The 14027-nt window shown below is 37.8% G+C and overlaps 1 protein-coding gene across 1 annotated transcript in view; it reads right to left on the bottom strand.

Moving 5' to 3' along the window:
• The window catches only part of LOC107718008 (utrophin-like), a 200930-nt gene that overhangs the window by 88147 nt on the left and 98756 nt on the right, over nt 1-14027 (bottom strand). The window contains exons 45-46 of the mRNA XM_016524923.1: nt 3710-3882; nt 1990-2146 (exon numbers count right to left, since the gene is read on the bottom strand). Coding sequence (XP_016380409.1) covers nt 1990-2146; nt 3710-3882 — 330 coding nt within the window. The remainder of the gene's footprint in view (nt 1-1989; nt 2147-3709; nt 3883-14027) is intronic.

A 14027-nucleotide genomic window follows, 5' to 3' on the forward strand; every position in this document is an offset into this window, starting at 1 on the left:
AATAAAGTTATCAAACACTAAATTCTAAATTAAATATAGATGAATCCTTAAAGCTACAACATTTATTGATATCCTCTTTTTTTCTTTTGTCCTTTGATTAACAGACATCACGGCAGCTTAGGTTATTTGGCTGCTATTATTTTAAGAGCTGCCGCTGCTGAACATGACGCAGATCTGACACGCATCGTATTTTCTCACAACTCTGTACCTTTTCTGACCCACTTCAGGTCTTAAAGTCTTTATTAATGAGCTGACGAGTTAAATCGGGTGTGTTAAATGAGTGAGACAGTGCCGGGCTGCTCCAGGACAGTTTTGAAAACCATTTCAGAGACATGTTCTTAAATGTGACTCATATAACAAATACTTACATGCATGTACAGTTTTAAGGCCGCTTTAATCGTCTTTTGGTAACTACATGACTTAACTGACGACATACGACATTGCATGCTCGTAGTTTCTTTTGTGCTTTATATACAGTGTGCCGGCGCATTTGTTTGTGCAATTGAAGAGGTGGAGGTACAAGCACAATATAACAGCTGATAGAACAGGAAAAATTTTTTTTACTGACAACATCTCATCTGACTGCAGTTCACTGATGTTCTACTGAAGCTCCTCGTCACCTGTACCGTTTCCGCGCTCGTTTGATTCACATCTGGCGCTGAGGAGAAGCTGGAGTTCGCGTCTGAAAAGTCTCCTGTTTGATGTGGTCTTAAAAGATCTGCGCAATTTTTGTCAAGAAAAAAAGAGACAGAAGCAGCAGTTGTGAGTGGTGTGGCCAACCCTAGCCCCGCCCCTGCATGAAATATTTTTTTATGCAGTTAAACTGGAAAAATTAATTGCATGCGTTAACGCACTAATTTTGACTGCATATATTTTAAGGTTATCTTGGGTACCAAAAATTGTTCATCTATGAAAAAAAAAAAAAACTTTTCTCTTCTCACTCCACAGCTTTTCATGTCTTCTTTTTTATACATGGGTTGTTGACGTGACATGGTATTTTCACTGTCCCACAAGATAAAAATGAATATAATTAATATTGTCGTTATTTAAAATGCAGTAAATCATTAAACATTTCTTTGTCCTACATGAACCTGTTGTTATAAAAGCTGCAGTGTTATTTTTTTTTTTTTTTGAGCCAAATCTCAAAATTGTCCTATGGTGTGACTGTCTCAAGCATGGTTCAATAAATTACAACTTTTATAAATAAAAAAGAAAAGCATAAAAATGTTTATAAACACCTCCGGCATAATTTTCCAAGTTTCTATTTTAGTAAATGGCCACTTCAGGTCTTAAAGTCTTTATTAATGAGCTGACGAGTTAAATCGGGTGTGTTCGATGAGGGAGACAGTGCTGGGCTGCTCCAGAACAGTTCTGAAAACCATTTCAGAGACATGTTCTTAAATGTAACTCATATAACAAATACTTACATGCATGTAGAGTTTAAGACCACTTTAATCGCCTTTTTGGTAACTCCGTGACTTAACTGACGACATAACAATGACATTGCATGCTCGTAGCTTCTTTCCCGCTTTGATATGAAATGGTACAGGGTACAGCGCGCAGCGACGCCTTTGTGCCTGCAATTGAAAAGCACACGTTCCAAGCACAGTACCGTTTACGCACTTGTTTGACTCGCAGCTGACGCTGAGACGAAGTGAAGTGCGAGTCTGGAACGTCTCCGGTTTGATGTGCTCATAAAGACGTTCTGCATCTAAATAAATGCAATTCTTGTCAAGGTGACGAGACAATGAGAAGAGAGCAATGAGACAAGATTAAAAGAGGAGACAAGACAATGAGAAGAGCTAGATTTGAGAAAGACAGATTTTTTTTAAAGTGAGATAGGAGACAACTTGAGAAAAGAGAGATGAGAAGATGAGAGAGGAGAGGAGACAATGGGAAAATAAAGATTTGAGAAAAAGGTACATGAGACGGGAGGAGATGAGAAGAGATTAAAAGAGAGAGGTGAGAGGAGCATGAGACGGCTCTCACCATGCAGTGGGTCTGCTGCTGCAGCACTGTGGGCACGTCTCCTCCGATGGGCATCTGTTTGTTCAGCTCCTCATCCTTCACACTGATCCAGCGGCCCAGCTCCTCCAGGACTGACAGAAGCCGGTTCCAGCGCTCAGCACTGGCCTCCAGATGAGCCCTGCACACACGTTCATACACATCTGAACACTAATGAAGATGCTGTCCCACAAACACAGGAAAACTTTCCAACGGTCTTTCTCTGAACAGAATGAGTGCAACAGGTGAAGCTTTTTTTATGTGTGTGTGTGTGTGTGTGTGTGTGCAGGGGTTGACAGTGTGAGGATTATACTCACATATGCTATTAAAATAGATGTGGCAGAACTCTAAAATGTGTTTAGAAGCATGTGCACGAATAAAAAAAAAAGGACCCCGTGGATCCTTAAAAAAAATAAAAACAGGATTTTAAAATGTAATTTCAGTCTAATATAAAAATAAATATGATAAATACTGCACGTTTCAAAGTAAAAACACGGTGCTGTTGTGCATTCTCCAAGCTCGCTGTTTTAGAGCACTTTTCATTTAAGCCAATAGATTGATCATGATCTGTTGTTGATTAACTATAACAATGTTTACTTTGTGGCATTTATATTGCAATATGTTGTAGATGGCAGTAAGAGTGCATCTTTGATCTTCCTCGTGTTGAATAAGCAGTAAAGCATAGACATTTCAAAATAAGAGTCCCAGTGTATTTACAATTATACAGACATATGTATAACTGTAATAAACAGATTATGCCAATATAGTTTATACAGTTTAAAGCAGGCCTATAAATAATTGCAGTACTATAAAATACAGCTTGAAGCAAAAATACTGTGTGTATTTTTGTATTCGAATAATTAAATCGCTTTGCTTGTAAATGTCTCCTTGTATTATTTTATTAAGGGAAAACATGTTATTTGATATATTTTATTATATTATAAATATTCTATATATATTAGTGTGCTTATTTTTTCAACTTAAAAACTCCTAGGGAAAAAAGAAGTGTCAAGCCCTGATGTGTATGTGTATGTGTGTGTATGTTAATGGATGCACCAGCAAGACTTGTAATTACACGTGTTCACTAATTAGTGCCTAATTAGATTAGAACACAATTACACTGTTTTCCTCTCTCACACACACAGACACAGTCTCCTGTTTGTCCATTTTGCCATTTGAAATGGTTCACACACACACACTTGCTAAAATTGACAATAGAAGTGAAACACAGCTCCATCTGCCCTTACTAAGTGACTCATGTTTGATGGTTTTCAAGTGACCTCAACACTTGAACTTGAGGTGTGTGTGTGTGTGTATTGGTATATATGGTTTATGAGGACACAAATGTGTATAATGACATGGGTACTACAATGTAAACATGGTTTATGAGGGCACTTCCTGTGTCCCTGTAAAACAAAAGGCTTAAAAAAAACCATACAAAACAAACATTATGGAATTCAAAAGTTGCCAGTAGTTTTCTGTGAGGGGTAGGTTTAGGTGTAGGGCAATAGAAAATACAGTCTGTACAGTATAAAAACCATTATACAAAACAGTGTTTTATGAAATTCAAAAATTGCCAGTAGTTTTCTGTAAGGGGTAGGTTTAGGTGTAGGGCGATAGAAAATACAGTTTGTACAGTACACTATGGAGAGTCCCCGTAAACCACAAATGCAAGTATGTGTGTGTGTGTGTGTGTGAGACTGACCGTATATTGGCTGATTTGGTCTTCAGGTCGTTCCAGCGCTGGTTCATATCATCCAGTCTCTGTTGGAGGAAAACTGCTTCCTCTGAGCTCCCCAGAGCCTTCACCATCTTCATCTTATTCCCATCCACACTCCTGAAGACATCATTATGAGCCTCGATCTCCGCCTGGATGTCCTACACACACAGAGAGAGAGACAGAGACTGCTTTAATTGCACTGTTACCACCTTCATTGTGTGGATTCGTTAAAGGAAAAGATAAATAAATCAACAAAGACAGACAGAGACGTTTCCACACCTCCGCTGAGAGGAGAAAACACAATTAAAGCTGTCAGTCTGATACTGAACCTCACCACACACACGCACGCACGCACGCACGCACACACACACAAACACACACACGCACAGCATACTGAACTGAAGATTAATCACACTACACGTGAAAGCACCCATAAAGACATTGAGCACATAATCTACTCATTCACACCATCCAATAGAATTATCAGTTATGAACTAATACTGAACTTTTTTTATAATATATTTTTTTGTTTATTTTTGTTTACTTTAGTTTATTTTTATGTCTAATTTTGGTTGATTTAGTTTCAGTAGATTATCGAGCTCGGTTTTCATTCCTTATATAACACAGCACCACAATTTATATGACGAAAACACAATATATCAGCACTTACATCATGTTTAAAACCAAACTGTAATATCAAACTGCCTTCAAAGTTTACTAGTGAAATGCACAACACTACAGCACACTGCAGGATTTTCTGTCTAATGTTACTCTGGATATTTATCATACATCAACATCGATTGGATCAGCAGTTGCTGTGCTGGTTTTTTTTTTTTTTTTTTGTGCAATTTTTTGCCTTAATCGTGCTAATAAAGCTTGCTTGAATTTGAATGACATATTGAGACATGTAGAGGACGGTAGAAGGAGGTTTGGGTCTTTTCCAGTTCATTTGCAAAGTGCACTCTGCTACTTGACAAACTCTCTCTCTCTCTCCGTCACTCTTTTAAACAATATACACCAGAATACCAATAAACACACACAACAGTGCTAACTGTATGCTGCTGAAACACACATCAGAACGCACAGAGATGAAATAAAGTAGTGTTATGTTGAAGGTCCTGACAGAATTTAATGAGAAAGACACAAGAATAGACTACTTACACTGTAAGACACTGTCTGACTGACATATAAACAGATCTTTTGGATATCTGTATATCTGTATTAATAGATACAGAATGGTCGAAAAAAAAAAAAAAAGAGACTCAAACAAAAAAACTTCATGGACCTCACAAACTTTGGAAAATGCAGTGAATACATCTTCCTCAAAAGATGCTGTCTGGTTTGAGGTAAACAGGACTATTTTTCCCAGGTGAACAGCGACAACCGATGCCCAGAATAAACACAGTCAGCCAATCAGATCGGAGCTTGCCATTCTGGATGCTTATTGTCATTTATGATTGCAATTTGCATCAAGCGAGCAACTGCCTAATTCTCATGACACATGGACACACAGAAGCAGCAGACTGAAGCTTCAGCGCTCTAGAAATCTCATTTCTGCTGTTCATCTGTTATAGTTCTTAATGAAATATTTAACTGTGACCAATTCAAGCACGAGCCCCCCCCACACACACACACACACCCACACACACACTAACACCTAGGGAAACAAAGAAAAATGTCAAAATGTTTGTTACACGAGCCCCCCCCACACACACACACACACACACACACTAAAACTCCCTCATCTGGCAGTCTGACCTATTAAACGAAGCAATAAAAAAGCTTTTCTCGTTAATAAAGTTAAATAATTGCTTCTCGATCATAAAGACTCCCCAGAGCTGTCGTTCAGTGTGCTCTAATTTAACCAGACTTACCCACAGACCCATGAGAGAGAGACCGAGAGACACAGGTTAAAAGAAAAAAACCTGACATTTTCATGTTTGACCTTTCCTTGTTTGCTGGTGGAAGCATCCTCATGGACTAACACACACACACACACACACACACACACAGGTGGGAGCAGCTCTTCACACTGAGTGCGCTCTGAAACCTCTCTTTACTGGAAGTATTAAAAAAGTTGTGACTAACAGTACAGTTGCTGCTGTACCGTCCCCTCCAGAGACCTGCGCTTGAGTGTCTTGATCGAGGACAAAATTGGGATAATTCACAGATCAGCCTTTATGGGACTTTCTTTACAGGTCAGGAAATGGCATAATTGTTTAATTAAATAAATGATTTTGTGATAAACAGATCATTGTGTCACTCACAGCAATATATATACCAGATGAAACTGTCCACCGCGTTTAGTGAACTGTCCCAATCACAAAAATGTTATTTTGTTTCTCATGCTTTAGCTTTGGTGGTTTAAGGAGAAGGTAGAAGATTCCATGTAGTTTTGGAGGAAAAAAAACAAAAAACAAAACACTTCATCAACATTCTAGATAAACATCTGATGCGGAAATTCCCAAGCAAATGTAAACGTTTCTTTAGAGTAGTTGTTCAATTTGAAGCTTATATATATATATATATACATAATCATAAGTATAAGTCAATACTGGAGATCTTTGCATTTTACATCAGATTTAAAATCCATAATTTTTTTCTTATTGTTCTTAATTTTGGTAACGCTTCATTTTACAGTGTCCTTGTTACACGTTACATGCACTTACTATATTAATAACAGTAAATTACACATAATTATAAGCAACTAACCCTAAACCTAAAGTAAGTACTGGTGTCATTTAAGTATCAATTTAAGTTTCTGTTTTGTTTACATTTTAGAGTTGCTTAAAATTGTAGTAATTTTGTTGTTTCTTATTTAATTTTTTTTCCTATGTCTAGATAGTTTTTTATTAAGTTTTAGTTTTTTTTTTAGTTTTAGTAATTTTAGGCCCGGTTTCACAGACAGGGCTTAGACTAAGCCAGGATTAGGCCATAGTTCAATTAGGACATTTAAGTAATTTTTATTAACATGCCTTAGAAAAACATTACTGGTGTGCATCTTGAGAGAAAACAAAGGCACTGATATATATTTAAGATCAGTCAGTGCAAGTTTCTTTCAGTTAAAACAGCTCAGACTTACACTTTAGTCTGGGACTAGGCTTAAGCCGTGTCTGTGAAACCGGCCAGTTTTTCAACTCTGATTGAAAATGAGAAGTGCTGCCTTGGCAATAAGCTGAAAAAAAATAATACTATGTTTTTGACATTTTATTTCAGTTAATGTTTGCTTTATGGTTCTTGTTAATGATAACAACCCTGGTAATTGCATGTTATTAATTAATATCACACTTTATACCGTAACAAGGACACCTTTAAACAAGACATGTTAATAGTTCATCCCTAATGATCTTTAATGGCGTTACAGATGTAGTCTCCAACAATCTGGTGAGCAACAGTTCTGACTCGCTTTTGGCACTTGTGTAACTTTCGGACCCAGTCGCCACAGCACCCTGATCCATTCCTCCACAATCAAATCTGAAAATACCTCCTCAAACTTCTGCAGCAACTCCTGCAAGCTGAAGTTCAGACCAATCATCATGATCGCCGTCTACCTCAACCGCGCTACATTCCAGAACGCCAACGACGGAGAGAAATCTGGCAACGGATCAGTCTCCTCTGGGGTCCACACACGCATAACGCAGCTTATCATATGCAGGAACATCTGTGGAGAGCACACACACGTCTGGCGGCGTGGAGCGGAGCCTGAGCGCCTGTGCCGAAGCTCTGCCGCTTTGTGCTGAGAGACGCATGCTCCAGTGTTGGATGGGTCTTGCCCAGTGTTTAGGATCTTCTGCAGACCTGGATGTTGGAGGCAGATTGAAGATAGAGTTAGGGATTCATCCAAATATCCTAATGTTGGTTGGATCGCTTTACTTGTTAACACACACGGCTCTTTCTCTCTAGTCCAGACACACACAGAAAGCGTCTTGTTCCTCCAGGTTCCTGTGACCCTCGGGCAAGCTTTCGTACTCAATTACCCGTGTCAAAGAGCCTCTGTGTGGCAGGGCAGGAGAGCAGCACGGCTGTCCGATTCGCTCTCTCTCGTGGAAAACACGCACTCAGAGTCAGCGACCTAAAGAAGAGCGCTGGAGGTCTACTCGTGAGGAGAACATCTCCAAATCTAGACATGAGGAAAGGCCAGAAGCAAGTGAGATGTGAAGGTCTTCATCTTTGCTCGAACCCAAAGTTTCACAAGTCCACTTTGATCTTCACATCAGCACTTGAAGAAAACGTCTGAGATGAGGTTTCTTTCTAGGTGTAAAGTTCTCCACAGGCAGCTTGGAGTTTTCCAGAACTTCCAAAAGTTTTCTTAAAACTCTCTGGCTGGCCAGCTTTCCTCTTCTGTGGTCTACTCTGACTGCTGGCTCCCTGAGCTGACTTTTCCCGCTCTCTCTTCCACTTTCTCTCTCTCTCCTGTCTTTCCCTCCAGTGGCAGCTGTTTATTATTTTATTCAGCATCCTCTGTTTCCCCTCCTCTTTCCCTCCACTCCTCCATCCCACTCCAAACTAACACACACACCCACTTCCTGTAGGGCCCCACCATGAAAGAGAGCGAGCTCAGTGCCGAAAATGAAAAAGAAGAACATTCGACAAGAATATAAAGGCGGGGAAGACAAAGTTTTATGAAGTACTGCAACAACTTTAGCATCTGTGAATATGTGAAGCTCTCACATGAGCGAGAGAGAGAGACTCAGTAAGCACGAGTACGTGCTTACAACACGACATGTGATCTAGAGAATCATGATCTGTTTGTGGAGTCATGTTTGTGTACAAATATCTGACAAACTGATTTGAAAAGAGCTAATTCACATGCATTCTAAACAACTGAAAGGACATGCTGAATTTGCTGATGTCAAACATTTTAGCAACATGTTACACATTGTGATTTACAGCGATTTGTCTGACATCATTGCCAATATTGACCTTTGTGACAACAGACAGTCATGTTGTGTATATTGCGATTAGAGCATCCAATATTGCAACTACTGTTAATTTCGTTAACGAAAACTATGACGAAAAATGTTTGTTGGTGAGTTTTTTTCCCATGACTAAGATGAGACGAAGATGAGACGACAGTAAGGTCAATAAACGATAACTATGTCTATATCGACATGCAATTTCGTTGACGAAAAAAGACGAGACTAAAATGTATTTTAAAAAAATAAAAACGTTACCAAAAACCTCTTGTTTTCGTCAAAAAAAAGAGACAAAATGTTATTGCGGACTGCTCTACACGCATCTACTACGAGATCTTTCATGAGTGCGGTTGCCAGATATCAAGAGTTCAAATCCCCAAATCAGCTTCGCTGTTACAAGGATACATTTTCTGCCCAGTGTTTTGCTTATTTTAAGCAATCTGGCAACCATGCGCACGCGCTCGCTGCTAACTGCTGTTGTTTTAAGAGAGAAATAAGATGTTGCAATTTGGAATTAGTGGAATTACTAGGAATTTCACTGTTATAATATTTTTCGTTTGTTTTACCAGTTTTCATAATGTAGACAGAGAGAGTGCATAAGTCTTTGGTATTAATTTATATAATAAAAAGCCTATAATAATCAGTACACTATAAGGTAAAATAAACCATGTATTGTGTCCACATTCTATTGATTTGTGCTTACTGGTGAAAGTGCAATACCTGAAATGCAAAAGTAAACTTCTCAAATGACAACAATCATTACAATTATAATTTTGAGCAAAAATAATTTTGATCAGTTAAACCATTATACAGAATGACGAAAATGTGACTTAGATTGACTAAAACCTGACTAAAACGCTCATACATTTCATTGACTTAAACTTGGCACATAGCAATCTGTGTTCTACATCAGCTAAATTACATAGTGGTGTGCCACAGGGGTCTATACTTGGGCCTATTTTATTTTCATTATATATGGGCCCTTTGGGCTAAATTTTTCGTAAATATAATATTATGTATCATTTATATGCAGATAACACTCAGTTATATATCCCAATAGATCCAAATGTTTCTCAATCCTTTGATGGACTTGCTCATTGTTTAGGTGAGATAAGAGCTTGGTTGGCAAGCAATTTTCTTCATCTTAATACTAATAAGACTGAGTGTGTTGTTTTTGGACCTTCTTCTGCTTCTAAGGAAATTATAAGTAGGTTGGCCGCTATGAAGATAAGTGTTTCAGATCATGTTAAGAATTTGGGTGTTATAATGGATTCAGCTTTAGTTTTAGATAAACAGGTTACTAGTGTTGTGAAGGCTGCCTTTTATCAACTCAGAATTATTTCTAAACTGAAAAATTTCTCTCTTTTAAGGACCTGGAGAATATTATTCATGCGTTTGTGTCATCACGCATCGATTACTGTAATTCTGTATATATAGGTATTTCACAGGGTCAATTATCTCGACTTCAATTAGTACAGAATGCTGCTGCCAGACGTTTGACTCGCACAAAGAGGAGAGAGAGAATTACTCCAGTTTTGGTTTCTTTACACTGGTTGCCTGTAGAATTTAGAATTGAATTTAAGGTTTTGTTGATGGTTTTTAAAGCGTTGCATGGCATTGCCCCAAAATATATTGTTGACCTATTGATTCCTTATCAAAATTCAAGAAACTTGAGATCTTCGAATCAGATGAGACTTTATTTTCCCAAAACAAGATTAAAATCAAAGGGTGATAGGGCTTTCGCAGTGGCTGCTCCTCGATTATGGAACCCTCTCCCAATGCACATTAAATCTTCCCCATCTGTGGATGCTTTTAAGTCTAGATTGAAATCGTACCTTTTTGGTAGAGCTTTTAGAATTGACTAGAGGGACCAGGTTTTACATTTTAATGTTGAATCTTGATGTGTGACTGTATGTAATGTTGCTGGAAAGCACTTTGGTCAACAACAGTTGTTTTAAATGTGCTATAGAAATAAAATGTGTGTATTGTATTGTATAGACTGCAGATATTGCGACTTGTTGCAGTGACGTTAAGTACATATTGCAAAAATTTGTCACTAATTACCAAAACACACAACAATTGTGTTGATAAGATTGCAACTAATTGTAGTTCCATGTTAATGACATACTGCGGATATTGTAACTTGTTGCAATGGCAGATATTGCAACATTATAGAGACATGTTATATATAGTGACATTGCAAACGTGAGAATTGCTGTATATAGACACGTATAGTATAGCAACAAATTGCATGCATTGCAACATATGAAGACATGCTGCAGATATCACACACTGCAGGTACATATATAGGGACATACTACAGATATTGCGACCTGCAACATGCCACAGATTCAGTGACTTTTTGCAGCATCATACATTGTGACATATTGTAGACACGGGAGCTTATTGCAGTGATTGCAGTGACTGCAGATGTCACTAATTACTGAAACGTCCACAGCAAGAGATATTTGTGATATTGTGACTTATTGCAGTGACTTTGCAGATTCTGTAACTTATTGCAGGGACATACATAGTGACATATTGCAAATATTGCAATATTGTAGTGACATATAATGAAACATTACAAATATTGCAACTCACTGCAGAGATATATGCAACATATCAACAAACTGCATGTATTGCGATCCATGGAGAAATTCTGCAGACATTATGTATATAGGAATATATTGCAGATATTGTGACTTACTACAGCAACATATATTATTGTTAGCGGTGATGCACAAAGTGGCATAACAGATATTTGCAACCTGTTGCACATTTTATGCCATACTGTTACAGCAACATATATTGTGACCTATTGGAGATGCAACTTTTCGCAGCGATATGCATCAAAATACTGCAGATGTTACAACTTTTTTCAGCAACAAATTGCAGATATTGCACCTTACAGTGGCAACATATTTTGCAACACTGTAAGCATAGTGAATTTTTGCAGCAATATACAGCCACATACTGCAGATGTTGCAATATATATTAACATATTTTTGCAAATATAAAGACATGTTGTAGATATTGCAGCAAACACTGTAAAATACATAATCCAGATGAAAAGACGTCTCTGCGATGGACGTGTGCTATCATTGAAGTGCTCTTCTCTCAGATGTCTGGGTTGTGACTGAAACAAGTCTATGACTCACTCAAATACTGCACCAACTGTTCAATCGCTATCTCATATTTCTGTCTTTCACATTTTTGCTTTTGGTATTTGTCAACAATATCTCACTTTTCCTTTAGATATCACCACCTATTCCTTTCTCTGCAGCGCTCGGCGTTAAACAGCCTCGTTCAGAGTGTGTGTTGCGCTTCCTTTGAAATTCATAACGTACATATGGGCATTTCTTGGCTTGTCTAAATACATAAAGTCAGCATGTCAGGGGCCATGTGGTCCGAACTTACTCGCGCGCAGCCTACAGCAGCCGGGAGCAAAGACAGAAGACAATTCTGAATATTCATAAGCGAATCCCTTTGAAGTGCCTTTACTTCATTAGCGCATTTACATAATGAATATCCAGAGCGGCACGTTTGATGTGCGCAAAGTCGCATGTGTGCGAGTGTAAACAAACCCTGCTGGATTACAATCAAATCAGGATATGAATACGTGTAACACATAATAGTTCATGAGTCATTACATGAGAATGTTTGTTTACGCAAACAAAAGTAATGCAGATGATTACAACGACTGAGAATCAGGCTGCAGCTGAAATAAACACACCCAGAAACACCGAAGCTCGGTGGGAATGCGTCAAAACACTGGCTGGAGAATAAAACTAAGCTGGTTGAAAGCAGAAAGAGGGCGAAGGGTGAAACCAGAGGGTGATGGGCGAACTGAAACATGAGGGAAATGTATCACAGCTATGGGAATTATGGGAAGAGAGTCACTGGGAGAAATGATAACGCAAAGTTTGAGCCGAAAAGTGCGGTTTGACTCATGGAAACTCAAACCATGTTTCAACATGGCTACTGTTCATGAACGGTTTGACATTATTAGGAAGGCATGTCTACATGCACATTTACACTACATCGCAAACACATGCATGCACACACACACACACACACACACTGACTTTGATCTTGTGAGTTGTGATGGAGCAGATTTCTGTGCAGGCACTTCTAACAAACATCTGAGTCCAGTCCACATCTGCACCTCACTGATAATGGTGTGTGTGTGTGTGTGTGTGTGTGTGTAGCTGCTGGACAAATGTCCCTAAATGTTAGCTAAATCTGACAAAACCTCCCTTTAAGGATATTACGAGGTGGGAAACCTCTGTGGGAGTGTACGATACTACAATATCCTATCCCTATCCTATCCTATCATTATATTGTATGTGACACTGGAAACTGAGATTCATACAGCATCTGAAAGCTGAATAAATAAGCTCTCCAATGATGTATGGTTTGTTAGGATAGGACAATATTTGGCTGAGATACAACTATTTGAAAATCTGGAATATGAGGGTGCAAAAAAATCTAAATATTGAGAAAATCGCCTTTAAAGATGTCCAAAAGAAGTTCTTAGCAATGCATATCACTAATCAAAAATTAAGGTTTATTATATTTACAGTAGGACATTTACAAAATGTCTTCATGGAACATGATCTTTACTTAATATCCTAATGATTTTTGGCATAAAAAAATTGATAATTTTGACCCATACAATGTTTGTTTTGGCTATTGCAAAAAATATACCCAAGCGACTTAAGACTGCTTTTGTGCTCCAGGGTCTCGTCTCGTCTCGTATCGTATCATATATCTAATCCTATCCTATCCTATCCTATCATAAAATCATATCCAATCCAATCCTATCCTATATCATATTTCATATCCTTTTATTGAAATTCTAACAGCTATCTATCTATCTATCCTGACAATAGTGATTAATCTATTTTAATTGATTTTCATTCAAGACTATTGTTAGAGTTACGTATTTGAGGTAATGACGTGTTCCAGTATTCACTAAACACTGAAAACTATTAAAAAGGTTTTACATGAACTGGTATAACCTCTTAGCCTTAGCAACAGAACATTATGTATTTATTTTTAAAGAAGTCTGTCTGAACAAAGCTCTTTTATATTTGGATACAATAATCCAAAGAATTCACACAGACCAAAAAGAGCTTCACACATCAGAAGACCTTCTCTCTAAATATATCAGAGGTGACTTATTACTCAAAAATATCTATAAAATATGAAACTTCCACAATCCATGTTTCAATCCACGTTTCAATTCTTCAAGTGCATTTTGGTATATATGTGTTGTGGATTTTTGTTATTGAATGTGATGATACTAATAATGAATATTAAAAATAACACACACACACACACACACATATATATATATATATATATATATATATATATATATATAC

This window comes from Sinocyclocheilus rhinocerous, unplaced genomic scaffold (genome assembly GCF_001515625.1).
Source record: "Sinocyclocheilus rhinocerous isolate Xijiao unplaced genomic scaffold, SAMN03320098_v1.1 scaffold843, whole genome shotgun sequence".
In the NCBI taxonomy this organism is placed as follows: Eukaryota; Metazoa; Chordata; class Actinopteri; order Cypriniformes; family Cyprinidae; genus Sinocyclocheilus; species Sinocyclocheilus rhinocerous.